Consider the following 27,196-nt stretch of genomic DNA (forward strand, 5'->3'; position numbering starts at 1 on the left):
GGGAGAGAGAGAGGGAGGAGGGAGAGAGTGGGAGAGGGAGAGGGAGGGGAAGAAGGAGGGGAAGAAGGAGGGGAAGAAGGAGGGAAGAAGGAGGGGAAGAAGGAGGGGAAGAAGGAGGGGAAGAAGGAGGGGAAGAAGGAGGGGGGGGGATGTGGGAGGGGAAAGAGGGAGGGGAAAGAGGGAGGGGAAAGAGGGAGGGGAAAGAGGGAGGGGAAAGAGGGAGGGGAAAGAGGGAGGGGAAAGAGGGAGGGGAAAGAGGGAGGGGAAAGAGGGAGGGGAAAGAGGGAGGGGAAAGAGGGAGGGGAAAGAAGGAGGGGAAAGAGGGAGAGGAAAGAGGGAGGGGAAAGAGGGAGGGGAAAGAGGGAGGGGAAAGAGGGAGGGGAAAGAGGGAGGGGGGGCGAGGAGAAGGGGGAGGAGGAGGGGTGAGGGAGGGAGGGGAGAGGAGGGAGGGAGGGAGGGAGAGGAGGGAGGGAGGGAGGGGAGAGGAGGGAGGGAGGGGAGAGGAGGGAGGGAGGGAGTGGGAGAAGGAGAGGGAAGGAAAGAAGGAGGGGAAGAGGGAGGGGAAGGGGGAGGGGGAAGTGGGGAAGAGGGAGGGGGAAGAGGGAGGGGGAAGAGGGAGGGGGAAGAGGGAGGGGGAAGAGGGAGGGGGAAGAGGGAGGGGGAAGAGGGAGGGGGAAGAGGGAGGGGGAAGAGGGAGGGGGAAGAGGGAGGGGGAAGAGGGAGGGGGAAGAGGGAGGGGGAAGAGGGAGGGGGAAGAGGGAGGGGGAAGAGGGAGGGGGAAGGGGGAGGGGGAAGGGGGAGGGGGAAGGGGGAGGGGAAAGAGGGAGGGGGAAGAGGGAGGGGGAAGGGGGAAGAGGGAGGGGAAGGGGGAAGGGGGAGGGGGAAGAGGGAGGGGGAAGAGGGAGGGGGAAGAGGGAGGGTGGCGAGGAGAAGGGGGAGGGGAGAGGAGGGAGGGAGGGAGGGGAGAGGAGGGAGGGAGGGTGGGGAGAGGAAGGAGGGAGGGGAGAGGAGGGAGGGAGGGAGAGGAGGGAGGGAGGGAGAGGAGGGAGGGAGGGGAGCGGAGGGAGGGAGGGGAGCGGAGGGAAGGAGGGGAGCGGAGGGAGGGAGGGGGGGAAAGGAGGGAGGGAGGGCGGGGAGAGGAGGGAGGGAGAGGGAGGAAAGGAGGGAGGGAGGGCGGGGAGAGGAGGGAGGGAGAGGGGGAGTGAGAGAGAGGGGGAGGGTGAGGGGGGAGGAGGAGGGGGAGGGCGAGATCGAGGTGGAGGTGGAGGGGGAGAGGGAGGGAGAGAGGGCGGGGGAGGGGAAGAGTGGGGGGAAGAGGGAGGGGAAGAGTGGGGGGAATAGGGAGGGGGAGGGGAAGAGTGGGGGAAGAGGGAGGGGGAGGGGAAGAGGGAGGGAGAGGGGAAGAGTGGGGGGAAGAGGGAGGGGGAGGGGAAGGGGGAGGGGGAGGGGAAGGGGGAGGTGAATGGGGCGTGGAGAAGGGGGAGGAGGAGGGCGAGGAGGAAGGGTGAGGGAGGGAAGTGAGAGGAGGGAGGGAGGGAGGGGAGAGGAGGGAGGGAGGGGAGACTTTGTGGAGGGAGAGAGAGAGGGAGGGAGAGAGTGGGAGAGGGAGAGAGTGGGAGAGGGAGAGGGAGGGAGAAGAAGGAGGGGAAGACGGAGGGAAAGGGGGGGAAGAGGGAGGGGAAGAGGGAGGGGGAAGAGGGAGGGGGAAGAGGGAGGGGGAAGGGGGGGGAAATGGGGGAGGAAGGGAGAGAGGGGCGTGGAGAAGGGGGAGGAGGAGGACGTGGAGAAGGGGAGGAGGAGGGCGAGGAGGAGGGGAAAGGAGGGAGGGAGGGGAGAGGAGGGAGGGAGGGGAGAGGAGGGAGGGGAGAGGAGGGAGGGAGGGAGAGGGGGGAGAGAGGGGAGAGGGGGGAGAGGGGGGAGGGGGGAGAGGGAGGGGAGGGGGGGAGGGAAGGGAGAGTGGGGGGGGAGGGAGGGGAGAGTGGGAGGCGAGGGGGGGAGGGGGAGGGGAGAGAGAGGGAGGGAGGGAGAGAGTGGGAGAGGGAGAGGGAGGGGAAGAAGGAGGGGAAGAAGGAGGGGAAGAAGGAGGGGAAGAAGGAGGGGAAGAAGGAGGGGAAGAAGGAGGGGGGGGGATGTGGGAGGGGAAAGAGGGGGGGAAAGAGGGAGGGGAAAGAGGGAGGGGAAAGAGGGAGGGGAAAGAGGGAGGGGAAAGAGGGAGGGGAAAGAGGGAGGGGAAAGAGGGAGGGGAAAGAGGGAGGAGAAAGAGGGAGGGGAAAGAAGGAGGGGAAAGAGGGAGAGGAAAGAGGGAGGGGAAAGAGGGAGGGGAAAGAGGGAGGGGAAAGAGGGAGGGGAAAGAGGGAGGGGGGGCGAGGAGAAGGGGGAGGAGGAGGGGTGAGGGAGGGAGGGGAGAGGAGGGAGGGAGGGAGGGGGGGAGAGGGAGGGAGGGGAGGGGAGAGGAGGGAGGGAGGGGAGAGGAGCGAGGGAGGGGAGAGGAGCGAGGGAGATGGGGAGAGGGAGGGAGGGAGGGAGGGAAGATGGGGGAGGGAGGGGAGAGTGGGGAGGGAGGGAGGGGAGGGGGGGAGGGGGAGGGAGAGAGACGGGGAGGGCGAGAGAGGGGGAGGGAGAGAGAGGGGGAGGGAGAGAGAGGGGGAGGGAGAGAGTGGGAGAAGGAGAGGGAAGGAAAGAAGGAGGGGAAGAGGGAGGGGAAGGGGGGAAGAGGGAGGGGGAAGAGGGAGGGGGAAGAGGGAGGGGGAAGAGGGAGGGGAAGAGGGAGGGGGAAGAGGGAGGGGGAAGAGGGAGGGGGAAGAGGGAGGGGGAAAGGGGGAAGAGGGAGGGGGAAGAGGGAGGGGGAAGAGGGAGGGGGAAGAGGGAGGGGGAAGAGGGAGGGGGAAGGGGGAGGGGAAGGGGGAGGGGGAAGAGGGAGGGGGAAGAGGGAGGGGGAAGGGGGAAGAGGGAGGGGGAAGGGGGAAGGGGGAGGGGGAAGAGGGAGGGGGAAGAGGGAGGGGAAGAGGGAGGGTGGCGAGGAGAAGGGGGAGGGGAGAGGAGGGAGGGAGGGAGGGGAGAGGAGGGAGGGAGGGTGGGGAGAGGAAGGAGGGAGGGGAGAGGAGGGAGGGAGGGAGAGGAGGGAGGGAGGGAGAGGAGGGAGGGAGGGGAGCGGAGGGAGGGAGGGGAGCGGAGGGAAGGAGGGGAGCGGAGGGAGGGAGGGGGGGAAAGGAGGGAGGGAGGGCGGGGAGAGGAGGGAGGGAGAGGGAGGAAAGGAGGGAGGGAGGGCGGGGAGAGGAGGGAGGGAGAGGGGGAGTGAGAGAGAGGGGGAGGGTGAGGGGGGAGGAGGAGGGGGAGGGCGAGATCGAGGTGGAGGTGGAGGGGGAGAGGGAGGGAGAGAGGGCGGGGGAGGGGAAGAGTGGGGGGAAGAGGGAGGGGAAGAGTGGGGGGAATAGGGAGGGGGAGGGGAAGAGTGGGGGGAAGAGGGAGGGGGAGGGGAAGAGTGGGGGGAAGAGGGAGGGGGAGGGGAAGGGGGAGGGGGAGGGGAAGGGGGAGGTGAATGGGGCGTGGAGAAGGGGGAGGAGGAGGGCGAGGAGGAAGGGTGAGGGAGGGAAGTGAGAGGAGGGAGGGAGGGAGGGGAGAGGAGGGAGGGAGGGGAGACTTTGTGGAGGGAGAGAGAGAGGGAGGGAGAGAGTGGGAGAGGGAGAGAGTGGGAGAGGGAGAGGGAGGGAGAAGAAGGAGGGGAAGACGGAGGGAAAGGGGGGGAAGAGGGAGGGGGAAGAGGGAGGGGGAAGAGGGAGGGGGAAGGGGGGGGAAATGGGGGAGGAAGGGAGAGAGGGGCGTGGAGAAGGGGGAGGAGGAGGACGTGGAGAAGGGGAGGAGGAGGGCGAGGAGGAGGGGAAAGGAGGGAGGGAGGGGAGAGGAGGGAGGGAGGGGAGAGGAGGGAGGGGAGAGGAGGGAGGGAGGGGAGAGGGGGGAGAGAGGGGAGAGGGGGGAGAGGGGAGAGGGGGGAGAGGGAGGGGAGGGGGGGAGGGAAGGGAGAGTGGGGGGGGAGGGAGGGGAGAGTGGGAGGCGAGGGGGGGAGGGGGAGGGAGAGAGAGAGGGAGGGAGGGAGAGAGTGGGAGAGGGAGAGGGAGGGGAGAAGAGGGAAGAAGGAGGGGAAGAAGGAGGGGAAGAAGGAGGGGAAGAAGGAGGGGAAGAAGGAGGGGAAGAAGGAGGGGAAGAAGGAGGGGGGGGGATGTGGGAGGGGAAAGAGGGAGGGGAAAGAGGGAGGGGAAAGAGGGAGGGGAAAGAGGGAGGGGAAAGAGGGAGGGGAAAGAGGGAGGGGAAAGAGGGAGGGGAAAGAGGGAGGGGAAAGAGGGAGGGGAAAGAGGGAGGGGAAAGAGGGAGGAGAAAGAGGGAGGGGAAAGAAGGAGGGGAAAGAGGGAGAGGAAAGAGGGAGGGGAAAGAGGGAGGGGAAAGAGGGAGGGGAAAGAGGGAGGGGAAAGAGGGAGGGGGGGCGAGGAGAAGGGGGAGGAGGAGGGGTGAGGGAGGGAGGGGAGAGGAGGGAGGGAGGGAGGGGAGAGGAGGGAGGGAGGGAGGGGAGAGGAGGGAGGGAGGGGAGAGGAGGGAGGGAGGGGAGAGGAGCGAGGGAGGGGAGAGGAGCGAGGGAGATGGGGGAGAGGGAGGGAGGGAGGGGGAGAGAGGGAGGGAGGGAGGGGGGGGAGAGGGAGGGAGGGAGGGCGGGGAGAGGGAGGGAGAGGGGGAGGGAGAGTGGGAGAGGCAGAGGGAGAGTGGGAGAGGCAGAGGGAGAGTGGGAGAGGGAGAGTGGGAGAGGGAGAGTGGGAGAGGGAGAGTGGGAGAGGCAGAGGGAGAGTGGGAGAGGCAGAGGGAGAGGGCAAGAGGGAGGGGAAGAGGGAGGGGAAGAGGGAGGGGAAGAGGGAGGGGAAGAGGGAGGGGAAGAGGGAGGGGAAGAGGGAGGGGAAGAGGGAGGGGAAGAGGGAGGGGAAGAGAGAGGGGAAGGAGAACGGGGGGAGGGGGCGAGGAGAAGAGGGGGAGGGGGCGAGGAGAAGAGGGGGAGGGGGCGAGGAGGGGGGGAGAGGGCGAGGAGAAGGGCGGGAGGGGCGCGAGGAGAAGGGGGGAGGGGGGCGAGGAGAAGGGGGGAGGGGGGGGAGAAGGGGGAGGTGGCGAGGAGAAGGGGAGGGGGCGAGGAGAAGGGGGGAGGGGCGCGAAGAAAAGAGGGGGAGGGGCGTGGAGAAGGTGGGGAGGGGGGGCGAGGAGAAGGGGGGGAGGGGGGCGAGGAGAAGGGGGAGGGTGGCGAGGAGAAGGGGGGGAGGGGGCGAGGAGAAGGGGGAGGGGGCGAGGAGAAGGGGGGGCGAGGAGAAGGGGAGGGGGCGAGGAGAAGGGGCGAGGGGGAGGGGGCGAGGAGAAGGGGGAGGGGGCGAGGAGAAGGGGGGGAGGGGCGCGAGGAGAAGGGGGAGGGTGGCGAGGAGAAGGGGGGGAGGGGGTGAGGAGAAGGGGGTGAGGGAGGGGAGAGGAGGGAGGAGAGAGGGGGAGAGGAGGGAGGGGAGAGGGGGAGAGGAGGGAGGGGAGAAGGGGAGGGAGGGGAGAGGGGGAGGGAGGGAGGGGAGAAGGGGGAGGGAGGAAGAGAGGGAGGGAGAGGGGGAGGGAGAGAGGGAGGGGGAGAGGGAGAGGGAGAGGGAAAGGGGAGGGGAGGAGGGAGGGGAAGAGGGAGGGGAAGGAGGGGAGGGGGGAGGGGAAGGAGGGAAGGGGGGAGAGGAGAGAGGGGAGGGGGGGAGAGGAGGGTGGGGAGAGGGAGGGGAAGAGGTGGGGAGAGGGAGGGGAAGGGGAGGGGACGGAGGAAGGGGGAGGGGAGGGAGGGAGGGGAGAAGGGAGGGAGGGAGGGGGGGAGAAGAGGGAGCGAGGGGAGAAGGGGGAGGGAGGGAGGGGAGAAGGGGGAGGGAGGGAGGGGAGAAGGGGAGAAGGGGAGAAGGAGGGGATGGGGGAGGGAGGAGGGAGAGAGGGAAGGAGGGGAGAAGGGGGAGGGGAGAAGGGGGAGGGGAGAAGGGGGAGGGGAGAAGGGGGAGGGGAGAAGGGGGAGGGGAGAAGGGGGAGGGGAGAAGGGGGAGGGGAGAAGGAGGGAGGGGAGAAGGAGGGAGGGGAGAAGGAGGGAGGGGAGAAGGAGGGAGGGGAGAAGGAGGGAGGGGAGAAGGAGGGAGGGGAGAAGGAGGGAGGGGAGAAGGAGGGAGGGGAGAAGGAGGGAGGGGAGAAGGAGGGAGGGGAGAAGGAGGGAGGGGAGAAGGAGGGAGGGGAGAAGGAGGGAGGGGAGAAGGAGGGAGGGGAGAAGGAGGGAGTGGAGAAGGAGGGAGGAGAGAAGGGGGGAGGGAGAGAAGGGGGGGAGGGAGAGAAGGGGGGAGGCAGGGGGTGAACAGAGGCAGGGAGGGGGAGAACGGAGGCAGGGAGGGGGAGAACGGAGGCAGGGAGGGGGAGAACGGAGGCAGGGAGGGGGAGAACGGAGGCAGGGAGGGGGAGAACGGAGGCAGGGAGGGGGAGAACGGAGGCAGGGAGGGGGAGAACGGAGGCAGGGAGGGGGAGAACGGAGGCAGGGAGGGGGAGAACGGAGGCAGGGAGGGGGAGAACGGAGGCAGGGAGGGGGAGAACGGAGGCAGGGAGGGGGAGAACGGAGGCAGGGAGGGGGAGAACGGAGGCAGGGAGGGGGAGAACGGAGGCAGGGAGGGGGAGAACGGAGGCAGGGAGGGGGAGAACGGAGGCAGGGAGGGGGAGAACGGAGGCAGGGAGGGGGAGAACGGAGGCAGGGAGGGGGAGAACGGAGGCAGGGAGGGGGAGAACGGAGGCAGGGAGGGGGAGAACGGAGGCAGGGAGGGGGAGAACGGAGGCAGGGAGGGGGAGAACGGAGGGAGGGAGGGGGAGAACGGAGGGAGGGAGGGGGAGAACGGAGGGAGGGGAAGGGAAGGGGAAGAGGGAGGGGAATGGGAGGGGAATGGGGAGGAGAGGGAGGGAGGGGAGAAGGGGGGAAGGAGGGGAGAAGGGGGGAGAGGGGGAGGGAGGAGGGGAGAGGGGGAGGGGAGAAGGGGGAGGGGAGAAGGGGAGGGGAGAAGGGGGGAGTGGAGAAGGGTGGAGTGGGAGAAGGGGGGAGTGGGAGAAGGGGGGAGTGGGAGAAGGGGGGAGTGGGAGAAGGGGGGAGTGGGAGAAGGGGGGGAAGGGGGGAGGAGGGTGGGGAGAAGGGGGGGAGGGAGGGGAGAAGGGGGGGAGGGACGGGGAAGAGGGGGGGAGGGGGAGAACGGAGGGAGGGAGGGGAGAATGGAGGCAGGGAGGGGGCGAACGGAGGGAGGGAGGGGGAGAACGGAGGGAGGGAGGGGGAGACCGGAGGGAGGGAGGGAGGGGGAGAAGGGAGGGAGAGAGGGAGTGGGAGAGGAGAGAGGAGAGGAGAGGGAGGCTGAACGGGCCCGGCCCGGCTCCGCCCCCCACAGCTCATGCTGCGCTGCACCCAGCTCCAGAGGACCTTCAGGGAGCCGGAGAATCTATAAGTATTTTTTAGGCGCACTTTCCGCCGCATAAAAATGGGCGTCCAGGTCCGGGCTGCGCCATTCTCGGCGTGTCTCGAAACTTGGGCCCACAGTTCTTTATAGTTTTTACCCCGTCACTCAAATCATTAGGCTGAAGACAGTTATGGAAATTCATGAATTATCAAAGACTTCCCGACAAACTCTGAGTGTGTTACTTTTCCATCACCCTGGCCGGTACTTGTCTGATGAATACAACCCTTTCCTGTCATCTTCAACTTTACAGACACCTAACCATCATAAAAATATAACACCACTCCTGCATCCCTATGAAGTTGAAAGACGAATAACCTAAAAGATGCCATGTTGTCTACATACCCACTTGCACCTACAAGTTGTCTACAAACTCCCTGGTTACAGGATCTATCCATGTTAGAGGGATAATCGCACTTCTTGTCAGATCAGCTTCAATTGAAAAATTGCTGGACACAGTTAACATAAAGAAATTAATATAATGAGAAATCAATAGTAGTCTCATCTGATTAAACCTTTGCTAACAAAGAGGAGGGGATTTCTACAATGTGTCCAAGATGCTTATCGAGAGCAACATGTTCTTGGTCCAGCAACAATGGAGACAGTGCTGAACCAGGTGCTAGGGAATAAAGTGGGGCAAGGAGGCAATGCAAGGACAGGGGAACATTTAGGAAACAGCGATCATAACCATCAGTGGTGAAAAAAATTGAAAAGGAGGTACCATAAAATTCCAATAACTACCTTTGCTTTGTAAAGAGGTTACAGCGAGCTTTTGATTTTTTTTCTTTCCTTTGTAACAACTTCTAGCACAGGACACTGAGCGAAATAAGTCAGCGCAATTTTAAACCCGAGTCTGGAGACAAGCATTGACTGTTCGTGACCAATAGTTACATTTATTAGCCGATCCAAAATGGTGCAGCAGAGCGGGCTCATTCTGAGTCAGCAGCAGAGCAAATAGACCATAATTTCCTTTCCCTAGGCACTTGAGAAAAAAAAGATGAGATAAATAGCGGATAATTGCACAGGTGCCTCTGGCCCTGGGTAGGACTCTACCTGATGCTTTGCTTTCCTTAAAAACGACTTCTTTGCTTCTCTGGCCAGACTGTAGCAAGCTCCTCCTCAGCATGTTAGTCTTCAACTGATAATACTTCTCAGACAAAGATGTTACCCGGAACGTTGATACCTTGTGATCACTTTCAAAACAATGCACGATGACCGTGTCAAACTCTATAGCATTTCGAAACCTGTGGACACATCAACAGCTAACTTGGCAACTATTTTTTTATTGATGTATCTATCCATGTCTTATTAAGAATTTAACTTCTACATGCACAACTTGACCATGTCATAATAGAAACATAGAAAACAGGAGCAGTCGTAGGCCATTCGGCCCTTCGAGCCTGCACTGCCATTCAATATGATCATGGCTGATCCTCGATCTCAACAACATATTCCCGCTTTTTACCCATACCCCTTGATGATGGCTTTTGTGTCTAGAAATCTATCTTTTTTTGTCATGTTTTTGTTGCACATTTTTGGTCTGGATTTTTCTTCAGAACTCCGCCTATTTTTGGGTCGTGTAGAGGCGGTCTGATAAGTAAAACAAATGGAGATGGGGGTGGCTGCAGCAGTTTCCCTCCCGTGACCCTTATTGTGGTCTTGTTCGGTTTTCTGGAGAGGGGCTCCAAGATTTCCCTGGAGTTCCGCCCACTTACCACGTACAGGTGGTGGAGCAGAGGCTGCAGAGTGCCCCACAGGTAGGAGGAGATCGGGAAGGTGAAAGATCAAACAGGAGTATTAAAAAATAAAGACTTGCATTCATATAGCGCCTTTCACAACCACTGGATGTCCCAAAGCGCTTTACAGCCAAAGAAGTACTTTTGGAGTGTAGTCATCAGTGAGAATGGTGATTTAAAAACCACTACCTACCCATAGTGTAATGTGGGAAACGCGGCAGCCAACTTGCGCACAGCAAGATCCCACAAACAGCAATGTGATAATGACCAGATAAGCTGTTTTTGTTATAGTGATTGAGGGATAAATATTGGCCAGTACACCGGGGATAACTCGCCTGCTCTAATCAGGCGCAAGCAGCGGAAAGAGCGGAGAGGGAGGGTGAACAGCCAGTTGTCGTGGTACATGTAGGTACCAACGATATAGGTAAGAAGCGGGAAGAGGTCCTACAAGCTGAATTTACGGAGCTAGCAGTTAAATTAAAAAGTAGGACCTCAAAGGTAGTAATCTCTGGATTGCTACCAGTGCCACGTGCTAATCAGAGTAGAGGGAGCAGGATAGTTAGAATAAATATGTGGCTTGAGCAGTGGTGCAAGAGGGAGGGATTCAAATTCCTGGGACATTGGAACCAGTTCTGGGGTAAGTGGGACCTGCACAAAAGGGACGGTCTGCACTTGGGCAGGACTGGAACTGATGTCTTAGGGGTAACATTTGCTAATGCAATTCGGGAGTGTTTAAACTAATATGGCAGGGGGATGGGAACCTATGCAGCGAGATAGGGTGAAGTAATATGGAGTCAGAAACAGATGGTAGAAAGGTAAAAAGCAATAGTGGAAGGCCGAGTGAACAAAGGCAAGAAACAAAAAGGGCCACACTACATCATAATTCTAAAAGGACAAAGGGTGTTAAAAAAACAAGCCTGAAGGCTTTGTCTTAGTCTTAATGCAAGGAGTATCTGTAATAAGGTGGATGAATTAACTGTGCAAATAGATGTTAACAGATATGATGTGATGTGATTGGGAATACAGAGACGTAGCTCCAGGATGATCAGGGCTGGGAACTCAACATCCAGAAGTATTCATCATGCAGGAAGGATAGAATAAAAGGAAAAGGAGGTGGGGTAGCATTGCTGGTTAAAGAGGAGATTAATGCAATAGTTAGGAAGGACATTAGCTTGAATGATGTGGAATCTATATGGGTAGAGCTGCAGAACACCAAAGGGCAAAAAACGTTAGTGAGAGTTGTGTATAGACCTTCAAACAGTAGTAGTGATGTTGGAGAGGGCATCAAACAGGAAATTAGGGATGCATGCAATAAAGGTGCAGCAGTTATCATGGGTGACTTTAATATGCATATAGATTGGTCTAACCAAACTGGAAGCAATACGGTGGAGCAGGATTTCCTGGAGTGCATAAGGGATGGTTTTCTAGACCAATATGTCGAGGAACCAACTAGGGGGGAGGCCATCTTAGACTGGGTGTTGTGTAATGAGAGGGGATTAATTAGCAATCTCGTTGTGCGAGGCCACTTGGGGAAGAGTGACCACAATATGGTGGAATTCTACATTAGGATGGAGAATGAAACAGTTAATTCAGAGACCATGGTCCAGAACTTAAAGAAGGGTAACTTTGAAGGTATGAGGCGTGAATTGGCTAGGATAGATTGGCGAATGATACTTAAGGGGTTGACTGTGGATGGGCAATGGCAGACATTTAGAGACCGCATGGATGAACTACAACAATTGTACATCCCTGTCTGGCATAAAAATAAAAAAGGGAAGGTGGCTCAACTGTGGCTATCAAGGGAAATCAGGGATAGTATTAAAGTCAAGGAAGTGGCATACAAATTGGCCAGAAATAGCAGTGAATCCAGGGACTGGGAGAAATTTAGAACTCAGCAGAGGAGGACAAAGGGTTTGATTAGGGCAGGGAAAATAGAGTACGAGAGGAGGCTTGCAGGGAACATTAAGACGGACTGCAAAAGCTTCTATAGATATGTAAAGAGAAAAAGGTTAGTAAAGACAAACGTAGGTCCCCTGCAGTCAGAATCAGGGAAGTCATAACGGGGAACAAAGAAATGGCAGACCAATTGAACAAGTACTTTGGTTCGGTATTCACTAAGGAGGACACAAACAACCTTCCGGATATAAAAGGGGTCAGAGGGTCTAGTAAGAAGGAGGAACTGAGGGAAATCCTTATTAGTCGGGAAATTGTGTTGGGGAAATTGATGGGATTGAAGGCCGATAAATCCCCAGGGCCTGATGGACTGCATTCTAGAGTACTTAAGGAGGTGGCCTTGGAAATAGCGGATGCATTGACAGTCATTTTCCAACATTCCATAGATACTGGATCAGATCCTATGGAGTGGAGGGTAGCCAATGTAACCCCACTTTTTAAAAAAGGAGGGAGAGAGAAAACAGGGAATTATAGACCGGTCAGCCTGATATCGGTAGTGGGTAAAATGATGGAATCAATTATTAAGGATGTCATAGCAGCGCATTTGGAAAGAGGTGACTTGATAGATCCAAGTCAGCATGGATTTGTGAAAGGAAAATCATGCTTGACAAATCTTCTGGAATTTTTTGAGGATGTTTCCAGTAAAGTGGACAAGGGAGAACCAGTTGATGTGGTATATTTGGACTTTCAGAAGGCTTTCGACAAGGTCCCACACAAGAGATTAATGTGCAAAGTTAAAGCACATGGGATTGGGGGTAGTGTGCTGACGTGGATTGAGAACTGGTTGGCAGACAGGAAGCAAAGAGTAGGCGTAAATGGGGACTTTTCAGAATGGCAGGCAGTGACTAGTGGGGTACCGCAAGGTTCTGTGCTGGGGCCCAGCTGTTTACATTGTACATTAATGATTTAGACGAGGGGATTAAATGTAGTATCTCCAAATTTGCGGATGACACTAAGTTGGGTGGCAGTGTGAGCTGTGAGGAGGATGCCAAGAGGCTGCAGAGTGACTTGGATAGGTTAGGTGAGTGGGCAAATGCATGGCAGATGAAATATAATGTGGATAAATGTGAGGTTATCCACTTTGGTGGTAAAAACAGAGAGACAGATTATTATCTGAATGGTGACAGATTAGGAAAAGGGGAGGTGCAACGAGACCTGGGTGTCATGGTACATCAGTCATTGAAGGTTGGCATGCAGGTACAGCAGGTGGTTAAGAAAGCAAATGGCATGTTGGCCTACATAGCAAGGGGATTTGAGTACAGGGGCAGGGAGGTGTTGCTACAGTTGTACAGGGCCTTGGTGAGGCCACACCTGGAGTATTGTGTACAGTTTTGGTCTCCTAACTTGAGGAAGGACATTCTTGCTATTGAGGGAGTGCAGCGAAGGTTCACCAGAATGATTCCCGGGATGGCGGGACTGACATATCAAGAAAGACTGGATTAACTGAGCTTGTATTCACTGGAGTTCAGAAGAATGAGAGGGGATCTCATAGAAACGTTTAAAATTTTGACGGGTTTAGACAGGTTAGATGTAGGAAGAATGTTCCCAATGTTGGGGAAGTCCAGAACCAGGAGTCACAGTCTAAGGATAAGGGGTAAGCCATTTAGGATCGAGATGAAGAGAAACTTCTTCACCCAGAGAGTTGTGAACCTGTGGAATTCTCTACCACAGAAAGTAGTTGAGGCCAATTCACTAAATATATTCAAAAAGGAGTTAGATGTAGTCCTTACTACTCAGGAGATCAAGGGGTATGGCAAAAAAGCAGGAATGGGTACTGAAGTTGCATGTTCAGCCATGAACTCATTGAATGGCGGTGCAGGCTCGAAGGGCCGTATGGCCGACTCCTGCACCTATTTTCTATGTTTCTATGTTTCCCTCAACGACTATCTGTCCCACTTGTGACAGGGACTGTGGTTCTCGTATTGGACTGTTCAGCCACCTGAGGACTCATTTAAAATGAGATTCTGAGGGACTGCGTATGATGATGATGCCATGGGATCTTTTTCGTCCATGTAAGAGGGCAGACGGGGCCTCAGTTTAACGTCTCATCCGAAAGACTGCACCTCCAGCTGTGCAGCACTCCTTCAGCACTGCACTGGGAGTGTCAGCCTAGATTCAATTGCTCTAGTTTCTGGAGTGGGACTTGAACCCACAATTGCAACACTGTTTTCGCTGGGAGCCACTTTCACTTCTTTGAAGTGGCTCTATCTGAGGTTTTTTGGTAAAACTAGCTGAGAATTTAAAGGAACCTCTGCATAGTAAAATATCGGAATTCCCTCTGGAGATTGCATTGCTTCTGTGCTTTGAGGCATCACACATGCAGGTAACTCCCGTCATGTGTCAGTGTTATAGGGTTCAGGCCACAGAGTTCCGACCTGGATTTTTCCACAGGCAGTGTCTGAGAAGGCGGCGCTTTCCCTCTGACACCATGGCGGATATATGCCAGCTATTGGAAGCTAACTTGCAACTTCTTTCCATCCAGGGTACTGCCTTGTCTGTGGATATGAAGGTGACAAAAGCACTTTTATCAACTCGGTGCTTCTGGGCAGAGGGATGGAGGGGAATGATGTCCATCAACCAGTACCCACCAAAACAAATGATCTCATTGCTTTTTGTGGGACCTTTGTTGTGAGTAAATTGGCTGCTGCATTTGACAATACTGTATTACAACAGGAGCTATACTTCAAATGGAATACATTGGCTTTGAAGTTCCCTGGGAGATTCTGAGGATGTGAAAAGCTGTATATAAATGCAAGTTATTTTTTTCCCTTGTTCTAATGCTGTTCCTATAAGGTGTTACTGAATTCTGTTACTTTATACTGTGATTGCATCACAGAGGAGCAGGAGGATGCCATTTAGCCCTTTGAGCCTGTTCCATCATTCAATGAGTTCATGGCTGGCCTGCGACCTAACTCCATCTACCTTTGGCCCATATCCCTTAATATCTTTGGTGAACCAAAATCTATCAATCTCAGATTGAGAATTAACAATTGACCTGGCATCAACTGTCACTTGTAGAAGAGAGTTCCAAACTTCTCTCACTCTTTGCATGTAGAAGTGTTTCTTAACTCTACTCCTGAAAGGTCTGGCTCTAATTTTTAGGCTCTGTCTCCTGGTCCTGGACTCCCCAACCAGCGGAAATAGTTTCTCTCTATCTACCCCCATCAGTTCCCCTTCACCTTCTAAATTGCAGGGAATACAACCGTAGTTTGTGTAATCTCTCCTCGTAACTCAACCCTTGAAGTCCGGGTATCATTCTGGGAAATCCACGCTGCAATCTCTCCAAGGCCAATACATTCTTCCTAAGGTGTGGTGCACAGAACTGAACACAGTACTTCAGTATGGTATAACCAGGGCTTGGTATAACTGTAGCATGACTTCTACCCCTTTGTATTGTAGTCCTCTAGATATAAAGCCTAGCATTCCATTAGCCTTTTTGATTATTTTTTGTCCAATGCATTTTATTGATCTATGCATCTGGACCAGCCATGATCTTATTGAATGACGGAACAGGCTCGGGGGGCCGTATTGCCGACTCCTATTCCTTATGTTCTTATGAACCCCTAAGTCTCTTTGGATCTCCACTGTTTCTAGCTTTTCACCATTTACAAAGTATGCTGATTTATCCTTTTTTGTTCCAAAGAGGATGACCTCACACTTGCCTACATTGAAATTCATTTGTCACAGTTTTGTCCATTCAGTTACTCTATTGTGGAAGAAAGAATCTATGAACACCTGGCTTAATTTAGAGGGAAGGGTTAAATTCTGTTTTTTGCTATGCTTAAAGAAATAATAAGACTAGAAAAATAGCCACGCTTTTTAACCTTGAAACTTAGAGATGCAATTAGGTGACCATCTGGTATTAAAAGGGAGTCTCCTTTTGCCTTTGCTTATCAGATTGTGAACAGAGAGAAACTATGCAAGGACAGATGGAGTGTGTACCTCCCGAGACGACCTTTGTACTCGCGGGACTAATGAATAAGATTCTTTTTCTATTTCTGTATTCAATTTCTGTATAAAGATAAGTGCAATTTGCTTGTACGACAGAGTTTTGCCTTGGTACGGTCCAAGCAGGCTCTCTGAGATATATCTTGCTTTTTAAAATAAATTCTCTCGAAGTGCAGTTCTGAAAGTCTCTGCCTGAGTTAATTTAAGCTAAATATTTCCTCGACATCTATTGATATCTCTTTGTAATTTTATGCTTCCATCTGCACTGCTTACAATGCCACCTATTTTTGTGTCATCGGCAAACTTGGATATGTGGGGGGGGAGAAATTGGGCTCCGGGGGGGTTTAATACCAGGTGCGACAAGATCAGCGACTCCTGCTAAATTTGGCGTGAGTTTTGCGGCGGCAGTACAGCATTGTGCCCCCATCTCCTACGTCCAGAGATCATGATGTCATTGCCGTGCTCACCGCCCCGGACCCGAACTTGTGTTCCACTCCCTGCAGCATCACCGGGGGAAACACCGACAACTGCAGGAGGCGTTCATTGGGAGGCCCGGCTCTTTGGGGGCGCTGCTTAAAGGTGAGGTGCCCGAAGGAAGTAAAAAAATAAAAATTTCAAACTTCTCCAATTTTTGCTTGCTGCACTATGCTGCGGTGCATCGGGCTGATCAGGCCAGAATGCGGCTGCCGTCGAGGAGAAGGATAGTCTTCTTTTGCAGAGCCTGCAGTGATGCTGCGTTGAAAGGCTCCTTCCCTCCCTTAAAGGGAAGAGCCATCACTACAGGCTCTGCAAAAGAAGATTTACCTTCTCCTCGACAGCAGCCACATTCTGGCCTGATCAGCCCGATGCACTGCAGCACAGTGCACCGCCATCGCCCCGCATGCACACTCTGGCACTCCAGGAAGGAAGTGGACCAACTGATTTAGCATTCCACTTCCTTCCTGGAGCGCAAACGCTGAATCTTTTAAAAGTTTGAAAGCATTAGCACCTGGTGCGATTTTTTCAAATTTTTAAAAGTTAACACCCCAAAAGTTAACATCCCGTCAGCCAAATCATTAATAAATACTATGAAGATCCTGTGGGTCACCACTGGTCACATCCTGCCAATTTAAGTAGCTGCCCATTATCCCTACCCTCTGTCTCCTGCCGCTCAGTCAAACTCCAAACCAAGTCAATAAATTGCTCTCTATTCCATGACCTTCAACTTTAGCTAACAGTCTCTTAAGGGAGACTTTATCGAATGCCTCCTGAATGTCCATATAAATAACACCCATTGACTACTGTCCACAATTTTAGTCACCTCTTCAAAAAATTAAATCAGTTTCGTCAAGCATAACCTATCCTTTACAAATCCATGATGGCTCTCTCTGATCAGCTGATAATTTTCAAGGCGTTCAGTCACTCTATCCTTAATTATAGACACTAGTAATTTCCCAACAACAGACGTTAGGCTAACTGGTCTATAATTCCCTGGTTTCCCTCTCTGCCGTTCTTAAACAGTAGAGTAATATGCAATTTTCCAATCTAAAGGAACAGTTTCTGAATCGAGAGAACTTTAGAAGATTATAGTTAGGGCATCTGCAATGTTATCACCGACTCCCTTTGAACCCCTTGAATGGAAACCATCTGTTCCTGGGGATTGATCATCTTTAGTGCCATTATTTTCTTCATTACTATTAATTTGATTACATTAATTATGGTGAGTTCCTGTCCTGATTCAAAATTAGTTTCCTTGGGATGTCCAGCTATACTATACTATCCGCTTTCACTACTGTAAATACTTGCACAAAGTAATTATTCAACATGCCCGTTATTTTCTTATTTTCATTTACAGTATCACCATTATCAGTTTTCAAAGTACCCACTTACTCTTACCAAATCCTTTTTCTAATATAATTGTAAAAATAATTGTGTTGATTTTGATTTTGCATTATTCTTATTGTTACACTTTTTTGTAATATAGGTATTGCAATGCTGTTAATAGAATATGGATATTGGAATACTGTTGCTGTAATAGTTATACAGTTGCTTTTATATAATAGAGAGACGTGGTTGCAAGGTGACCAAGGCTGGGAACTGAATATTCAGGAGTATTTGCCTTTTCATAAGGATAGGCAAAAAGGAAAAGGAGGTAGGGTAGGTCTATTAATAAGGGATGAGATCAGTGCAGTAGTGAGAAATGATATTGGTTCAGAAGATCAAGATGTAGAATTAGTTTGGGTGGAGATAAGAAATAATAAGGGAAAGAAGTCACTGGTGGGAGTGGTCTACAGGCACACAAACAGTAGCCACACTGTAGGACAGAGTATAAATCCCGAAATAATGGAGACTTGTAACAAAGATATGGCTAATAATCATGGGCTATTTTAATCTTCATATTGATTAGACAGACCAAATTGGCAAAGGTAGCCTTTAGGAGGAGTTCATAGAGTGTATGTGGGATGGTTTCTTGGAACAATACGTTGTGGAACCAACCAAGGATCTGGTAATGTGTAACAAGTCTGGATTAATTAATGATCTCGTAGTGAAGGATTCTCTTGGGAAGAGTGATCATAACAAGGTAGAATTTCAAATTCAGTTTGAGGGTGAGAAAGCTAGGTCTCAAACTAGTGTCCTGAACTTAAATAAAGGCAATTACAAAGTTATGAAGGCAGAGTTGGTTAAAATGGACTGGGAAAATATATTACAGGGTAAGACTGTAGAAAAGCAGTGGCAAACAATTAAGGAGATATTTCCTAACTCTCAGCAAAGATTTATTCCAATGAGAAACAAAGACGTGGCTAACGAAGGAAGTAAAGGATGGAATCAAATTGAAAACAATGGCATACAATGTTGCAAAGAACAGTGGAAGGCCAGAGGATTGGGAAATTTTTTTGAAATCAGCAAACGACGAATAAAAAAATAATAAAGACAGAGAAAATAGCATACGAGAGTAAACTAGCAAGAAATATTAAAACAGACAGCAAGAGCTTCTACAGGTATATAAAAAGGAAGCGAGTAGCTAAAGGAAACGTTGGTCCTTTAGAGGATGAGACTGGGGAATTAATAATGGGGAGCAGGGAAATGGCAGAGACTTTGAACAAATATTTTGTATCGGTCTTCACGATAGAGGACACTAACTACATTCCAATAATTGATAATCAAGGAGCGATTGCGGTGTGGGGGGGGGGGGGGGGGGAGACTTAAAACAATTACTATCACTAGAGATAAAGTACTAGGCAAACTAATGGGACTAAAGATGGACAAGTCCCCAGGACTTGATGGCCTGCATCCTAGGGTCTTAAAAGAAGTGGCTGCAGAGATAGTGGATGCATTGGTTGTAATCTACCAAAATTCCCTGCATTCTGGAGAGTTCCCTGCAGACTGGAAAACTGCAAATGTAATGCCCCTATTTAAGAAAGGAGGGAGACAGAAAGCAAGAAACTACAGACCAGTTAGCCTAACATCTGTCATTGGAAAAATGCTGGAGTCCATCATTGAGGAAGCAGTAACAGGACATTTAGAAAATCATAATAGTCAAGCAGAGTCAGCATGGTTTTATAAAAAGGTAATCATGTTTGACAAATTTATTGGAGTTCTTTGAAGATGTAACAAGCAGGATGGATAAAGGAGAACCAGCAGATGTTGTGGATTTGGATTTCCAGAAAGCATTCGATAAGGTACCACATAAAAGGTTACGATACAAGATAAGAGCTCACGGGGTTGGGCGTGGATAGAGGATTGGCTAACTAACAGAAAAGAGAGAGTTGGGACAAATGGGTCATTTTCAGGTTGGATAACTGTAACAAGCGGGGTGCTACAGGGATCAGTGCTGGGGCCTTAACTATTTACAATTTATATTAATGACTTGGATGAAGGGACCAAGTGTAATGTAGCCAAATTTGTTGATGATTCAAAGATAGGTGGGAAAGCAAGTTGTGAGGAGGACGCTAAGACTCTACAAAGGGATATAGATAGGCTCAGTGAGTGGGAAAATACGAGGGTTATCCACTTTGGTAGGAAAAATAAAAAAGCAAATTATTATTTCAATGGGGAGAGATTACAAAATGCTGCAGTACAGAGGGATCTGGGGGTTATTGTACATGAAACACAAAAAGTTAGTATGCAGGTACACCAAGTTATCAAGAAGGCAAATGGAATATTGGCCTTTATTGCAAAGGGGATGGAGTATAAAAGCAGGGAAGTCCTGCTCCAACTTTACAGGACATTGGTAAGACCACACCTGGAGTACTGGGTACAGTTTTGGTCTCCTTATTTAAGGAAGGATATACTTGCATTGGAGGCAGTTCAAAGAAGGTTCACCTGGTTGATTCCTGAGATGAAGGGACTGTCATATGAAGAAAGGGTCAGCAGGTTGGACCTATACTCATTGGAGTTTAGAAGAATGAGATGTGATCTTATTGAAACATATGAGATTCTGAGGGGGCTTGACAAAATAGATGCAGAGAGGATGTTTCCCATCAGGGGGAAGTCTAGGACTAGGGGGCATAGTTTCAGAATAAGGGGTCACCCATTTAAGACAGAAATGAGGAGGAATTTCTTCTCTCAGAGGGTTGTGAATCTTTGGAATTCTCTGCTCCAGGGAGCTGTGGAGGTTGGGTCTTTGAATATATTTAAGGTGGAGATAGCCAAATTTTTGAATGATAGGGTTGTCAAGGGTTATGGGGAGCGGGTGGGGAAGTGGAGTTGAGGCCAGGATCAGATCAGCCATGATCTTATTGAATGGCGGAGCAAGCTCGAGGGGCCAAATGGCCTACCCCTGCTCCTATTTCTTATGTTATGTTAATAGGTGTAGGTATTACTGTGCAATCTCACTAATACTGTTACTGTAATGCTGTTATACTGTTCGTATAACACTGCTACTATAACACTGTTTCTCACACTGCCACTAATACTGTTTGTTATACTGTATGCTGTTACACTATTGTACTGTTTGCAGTTATTATACTATTCAAGAAAGGAGGGAGAGAAAAAACAGGGAATGACTGTCCAGTTAACCTGACATTAGTCGTCGGGAAAATGCTGAAATACATTATTAAGGAAGTGGTATCAGGGCACTTGGAAAATCATAACATGATTAGGCAGAGTCAACATAGTTTTATGAAAGGGTAAACGTGTTTGACAAATTTATTAGCATTTTTTGAGGCTGTAACTAGCAGAGTAGATAAAGGGGAACCAGTGGATGTAGTACATTTGGATTTCCAAAAGGCATTCGATGAGATGCCACAAAAATAGTTATTACACAAGATAAGGGTGCATGGGATTGGAGGTAATGTATTAGCATGGAAAGAGGATTGGTTAATGGACAGAAAACACACAGTCGGGATAAACGGGTCTTTTTCAGGTTGGCAGGCTGTAACTAGTTGAGTGCCGCAAGTATCAGTGCTGGGGGCCTCAGCTATTTACAATCTATATTAATGACCTAGGTGAAGGGACCGAGTGTAATGTATCCAAGTTTGCTGATGACACAAAGCTAGATTGGACAGTAAGCTGTGAGGAGAACACAAAGCATCTGTAAAGGGATGTAGACAGACTAAATAAGGTGGCAGATGGAGTATAATGTAGGGAAATGTGAGGTTATTCACTTTAGTAGGAATATTAGAAAAACAGAATATTTTTTAAATGGTGAGAAACTTTTGAATGTTGGTGTTCAGAGAGATTTGGGTATCCTTGTGCAAGGAGCACAGAAAGCTAGCATGCAGGTACAGCAAGCAATAAGGAAGGCAAATGGCATGTTGTCCTTTATTGCAAGGGGGTTGGAGTATAAGAGTAAGGAAGTCTTGTTACAATTATACAGGGCCTTGGTGAGACCACAGCTGGAGTAATGTGCACAGTTTTGGTCTCCTTATCTAAGGAAGGATATACTTGCCTTGGAGGCGGTGCAATGGAGGTTCACTAGTCTAATTCCTGGGTTGAGAGGGCTGTCTTAGAATGCAAGATTGTGTAGAATGGGCCTATACTCTCTGGAGTTTAGAAGAATGAGAGGTGATCTCATTGAAACTGTTGTGTATTGCTCCGGTACATTAAATGTATGATAAGTACAACGGTGCACCACAGAGGGTGCTGTGGTGGGACACCTGAAGGTACCTGCAAGAGGCAGTATAAAAGGCTGCCCACCACACCTGTGGAGCACTCTGGAGCTGTTCAATAAAGGACTAAAGTCACAGCAGTTAGATCAACACCAGACCGTGTGGAGTCAGTGATTTGAGTGCTACATACACCACACTGGCGACGAGGAAGTGGACAAACTCCACGCAACCATGGCTACTCTGGGCTTGCTAAAGGACTTTACGGAAAGGCTAGAGTAACTACTTCACAGCAAACGACCTGATGGAGGACACGGACGCACTGAGAGAGAAGCGTAAGGCGATATTGCTTTCCAGTTGTGGCGATGAGGTTTGCTGTCTCGTCAGGGATTTGCTGGTACCCGGGAGCGCCAGCAACAAGTCATACGAGGAGCTGGTCGCACTCATTCGTGACCAGTTGAAACCGAAGGAGAGCATCCTCACGGCCAGATACAAATTTTACCGTCACTGCAGACCTGAGGGCCAGGATGTCACCAAATATGCTGCGGACCTCAGGAGATTCACGGCGCCGAGTGATTTTGGGGCACACCTTGACAAGGCGCTGCGGGACGTTTTCGTCATGGGGATTGGCCACGAGGGCTTCCTTCACAAGCTGCTAGCCACGGAACCCACAGTCACCCTGACAAAGACCATCACCATCAGCTGGGCATATATGACCTCAACATGCAGCACCAAACAGATGATCCACACAGTCTCGAACCCGGCAGGCACTGCCCACAGAATAGCGGCCACCATGGACAAAACTGCAGAACATGGCTCTGCCCAGGGCAGAGAGCACGGACCTCGGGGTCCTGGAACTCAGAGTCCGCTGAGGGGGGCCAATCAAACAGCACCATGCTGGCGCTGCGGAGGAAGCCATGGGGCTCACTGGTGCAGGTTTGCGGAGTATACGTGCAATACCTGCCACATTAAAGGCCACCTTCAGTGTATGTGTAAAAGAAATCGGACTCACCATGTGGCTGAGGAGATGGGGGATGATTCACTGTTCAGTGAGGAGCAGTCAGAAGAAGATGAGATGTTGGGACTGTATACGTGCACCGACGATTCGCCCCCAGTGATAATGGAAGTAAAAATTGACAGAGTCCCAGTGAGTATAGCAGTGGATACGGGATCAGGTCTGTCGTTGATGACTCAGAGAACTTTTGATAAACTGTGGGGTAACCCGGCCGCACAACCCAAGCTGGTCCCGGTCACGGCAAAGCTGCGTACTTACACTAAGGAACTGATACCTGTTCTTGGCAGAGCGGATGTGCAGGTATCTCATGGGGGCGAGACGCACGGTTTACCTTTATGGGTCATTGCAGGCAATGGGCCGACGCTCCTCGGCAGAAGATGGATGGGAAAGGTTCGTGGGAGCTGGAAGACTTCTTCACTCCCCCACAGACTGCTGCTCGCCGGGTTTCCGAAGAGCAGCACCAACCGAGCTGGAGCTGCAGGAGCAGCCCAGAACTCCTGGCCCCAAGCAATCCTGCAGCCTCCACTCAAAGGACCCAAGTTTCGGCCTCAGTTGCTCCTGATTTTTTGGAGCAACTGGTGTAGAACGGAATATCTCAGAAATTCAAATTCTCGGCATTTAGTTTGCTCCAGTTCTAGTCAGTTAGAACAGTTTCACTTTGGAACAGAATTTATTTTTCAAAAGGGGGCGTGTCCGACCACTTATGCCTGTTTTCAAAGTTTCGGCAGTGAAAACTTACTCCAAACTAACTTAGAATGGAGTAAGTGAAGATTTTTGTACGCTCGAAAAAACCTTGTCGACATTTTAGAAAATCAGGCGTAGGTTACAAATCAGGCGTAGGGAATGGGGGGGTGGGGGGGGGGGTTTAAAGGGAAGTTTACAACATTAAACACTTCAGTTTTACAAATAAAGAGCCATCATCAATAATAAATGATAAAAACATCAATAAATCAACCAATAAATCAATCAAAAAAAATTAATAAGAAATAAAAAATTTTTTAAATCAATAAATAAAACATTTTCTACTTATCGACTGCAGCACCGGGAGCCCTCCAATAGCGTGCTGGGATGCACCCCCCCCCCCCCCCCCCCAGTGTGTCTCTGTCAGTGTCTCTATCTCTCTATCTGTCTGTCTGTGTCTCTCACACTCTGTCTGTCAGTGTCTGTGTTTCTGACAGTGAGGGGAGGGGGAGGGGGGGCAGGGGGAGGGGAGGGAGGCAGAGGGGGAGGGAGGGAAGGGGGATGGATCGGGGAAGGGGGGGGAGGAGGAGAAGGGGAATGGGGGGAGAAGGGGAAGGGGGGAGAAGGGGAAGGGGGAGAAGGGGAAGGGGGGAGAAGGAGAAGGGGGGAAGGGGAAGGGGGGAAGGGGAGAAGGAGAAGGGGGGGGAGGGGGAGAAGGAGAAGGGGGGAGGGGGAGAAGGAGAAGGGGGGGAGGGGGAGAAGGAGAAGGGGGAGAAGGAGAAGGGGGAGGGGGAGAAGGGGGGAGGGGGAGAAGAGGCGGAGGGGGAGAAGGGGCTAGGGGGGAGAAGGGGCTAGGGGGGAGAAGGGGCTAGGGGGGAGAAGGGGCTAGGGGGGAGAAGGGGCTAGGGGGGAGAAGGGGCTAGGGGGGAGAAGGGGGGAGGGGGAGAAGTGGGGAGGGGGAGAAGGGGCTAGGGGGGAGAAGGGGCTAGGGGGGAGAAGGGGCTAGGGGGGAGAAGGGGCTAGGGGGGAGAAGGGGCTAGGGGGGAGAAGGGGGGAGGGGGAGAAGGGGCTAGGGGGGAGAAGGGGCTAGGGGGGAGAAGGGGAGAAGGGGGAAAAAGGGGAGAAGGGGAGAAAAGGGGAGAAGGGGGGAGAAGGGGAGAAGGGGAGAAGGGGAGAAGGGGGAGAAGAGGGGGAAAGGGAAGGGGGGAGAGGGGGAGAAGGGGAAGGGGGGAGGAGGAAAAGGGGAAGGGGAGGAGGAGAAGGGGAAAGGAGAAGGGGAAAGGGGAAGGGGAGGAGGAGAAGGGGAAAGGAGAAGGGGAAAGGGGGAGGGGGGAAGGAAAAGGGGGGAGGCTGAACGGGGTGGGGGGGAGGCTGAACGGGGTGGGGGGGGGAGACTGAACGGGGGGGCAGGAGGCTGAATGGTGGGGGGGGGGAGGAGGCGGAATTGTGGGGGGGGGGGGAGGAGGCTGAATGGTGGGGGGGGGGGGGCAGGGAGGCTGAATGGTGGGGGGGTGGGAAGCTGAACGGGCCGGGCCCGGCGGCCGGGCCCAAGACTTCGGGCAGGGCCCGTCCCCAGCACCAGATTTACAGGTAGGTGGCGTTGGGTCGGGTCGGGTCCGGAGTCGGGAGCGCGGGTCGGGTCGGGGGGGGAGCGCAGGTCACGTCCAGTCCGGGGGGTCAGGTCGGTGGAGGGCTGGGGGGGGGGGGGGGGGGAAGCGGGAGTCGAGTCGGGAGGAAGCAGGAGCTGGGCGTGGGAGGCAGCCTTATGCACGCAGCCCCAGTGAGGCCATTCGGCCAGGGCTAGGGGCTGCGTGCTTTGGGCCCCTCCCACACAGTTATGGGCGCCTGGAGCTACTGCACATGCGCGCCCACTGTAGCGCGCATGTGCAGAGGTCCCGGCACTGTTTTCAGCGCAGAGACCTAGCTCCGCCCCCTACAACACGTGCTGCGCCGCGCCGAGGGCCAGCAGGGAGCCGGAGAATCTGTAAGTTTTTTTTAGGCGCACTTTGTGGCGCGAAAAACGGGCATCCAGGTCGGGGCTGCGCCGCTCTAGGCGCGGCCCGAAACTTGGGCTCAAAGTTACAGTTGCGGGCCCATCGCTGGGGTGTGGACTGGCGGGATGCTGCGGGCGAGAAGCGGGAGGCCCATCGATGGCCAGCGGACCCACGCAGCGGAACTGTCAGGCGGCGGCAGCAGCCGCGATGGTGGCGGCCACGGCGGGAGCGGAGGCTGCGGGCGCGGCAGCAAGCAAACTGGCGCTGCCGCTGATGTCTTTGTTCCTCATTCTATTAATGAAACGCTGCGCCGAGTTTGAGAGCGCCAGCATCGAGAGGCGGAACAACATGCAGAGGAGGCTGAGAATGAGGCAGTATTTCCAACAGTGCCAGAGGTAGACGATCTTGGACAAATGGAGAGAACTTTGTACCACAGTTGGCTGTACAACAGGTGACCTGGAGTTAACTGATTCTGGCATCGGGCACCTGAAACCTTTCCCCCTTCCTTGTCTCCTCTTCTTATTTCTAGGCCAGCAGAACACCCAAGATGGCGGCGCCCAACAGAAGCCTTGTGGGAGCCACAAGATGGCGTCTTAAAAGGGAAATGCTCCCGGGAGTCTTAAAAGGGCCTCACACCACTGCGGTCCCCACATAAAGACTTTTGGACTTTTATAAGGCCAGAGCGTGTCTAAGTGTGCTATGTGAATGTAGGATGATGGATTTATGACAAGAAATAATATTTTAATGCTGGGTGGTCACTGTGTTTAAAATAATGGACATGAATTGCGAATTACGACAAGAGTTAATATTTCAATGCTGAATGGTCACTGTGTTTATATTCAGGGATGTGGATCCGTGACCAACATTACCAATGGGCTAATGCGTTTTTCGATTTAGGGGATTCAAGCAACGGCTTTTTGAACTGGGGGGGGCAGTGATGTTGTGTATTGCTCTGGTACATTAAATGTATGATAAGTACAATGGTGCACCTCAGAGGGCACTGTGGTGGGAGACCTGAAAGTACCTGAACAAGGCAGTATAAAAGGCTGCCCACCACACCTGTGGAGCACTCTGGAGCTGTTCAATAAAGGACTAAGGTCATAGCAGTTAGATCAACACCAGACCGTGTAGAATCAGTAATTTGTGTGCTACATACACCACAGAAACATACAAGATTCTGAAGGGGATTGACAGGGTAGATGCGAGAGGTTATTTTCCCTCGCTGGAATGTCTAGAACTAGGAAGCACAGTCTCAGGATAAGGGGTAGGCTATTTAAGACAGAGATCTGGAGGAATTTCTTCACTCAGAGGGTAGTAAATCTTCAGAATTCTCTTCCCCAGAGGGCTGTGGCTGCTGAGTCGCTGAATGTATTCAAGGCTAAGATAGATAGATTTTTGGAGTCTAGGAGAATCAAAGGGTATGGAGATCGGGCGGGAATGTGGAGTTGAGGTCAATGATCAGCCATGATCTTATTGAATGGCAGAGTAGGCCCGAGGGGCCTTAGGGCCTACATCTGCTCCTAATATTTATATTCTGTACTGTTTGTTACACTACAATACTGTGATTGTGACACTGTGACTAATACTGATCGTTACACTGTAATACTGTGACTGTTATACTGATTGTTACACTGTAATACTGTGACTGTTACAGTGTAATAATCAGTATAACAGTCACAGTATAACAGTGTAACAACCAGTATTACAGTGTAACAATCAGTATAGCAGTCACAGTATAACAGTGTGTTATACTGATTGTTACACTGTAATACTGAGAAACTTACACTGTTATACTGTGACTGTTATACTCAGTGTTATACTGTAATACTGTGACTGTTATATTGATTATCACACTGTAATACTGTGACTGTTATACTGGTTGTTACACTGTTATACTGTGATGGTTATACTGGTTGTTACACTGTTATACTGTGACGGTTATACTGGTTGTTACACTGTTATACTGTGACTGTTATACTGATTGTTACACTGTAATACTGAGAAACTTACACTGTTACACTGTGACCGTTATACTAGTTGTTACACTGTAATATTGTGACTGTTATACTGATTGTTATACTGTAATACTGTGACTTATATACTGATTGTAAACTGTAATACTGTGACTTTTATACTGATTATTACACTGTAATACTGTGACGGTTATACTGGTTGTTACATTGTAATACTGTGACGGTTATACTGGTTGTTACATTGTTATACTGGTTGTTACACTGTAAACTGTGACTGTTAGACTGATTATTACACTGTTATATTGTGACTGTTATACTGATTGTTACACTGATTGTGACACTGTTATACTGTGACT

General features: G+C 52.0%; 1 protein-coding gene across 1 annotated transcript in view; it reads right to left on the reverse strand.

The window, feature by feature from the left end:
• The window catches only part of LOC139275611 (cilia- and flagella-associated protein 44), a 292,909-nt gene that overhangs the window by 102,803 nt on the left and 162,910 nt on the right, over window positions 1-27,196 (reverse strand). The window contains exon 22 of the mRNA XM_070892782.1: window positions 8,568-8,758. Coding sequence (XP_070748883.1) covers window positions 8,568-8,758 — 191 coding nt within the window. The remainder of the gene's footprint in view (window positions 1-8,567; window positions 8,759-27,196) is intronic.

Source organism: Pristiophorus japonicus, chromosome 11, assembly GCF_044704955.1.
Source record: "Pristiophorus japonicus isolate sPriJap1 chromosome 11, sPriJap1.hap1, whole genome shotgun sequence".
NCBI lineage: Eukaryota > Metazoa > Chordata > Chondrichthyes > Pristiophoridae > Pristiophorus > Pristiophorus japonicus.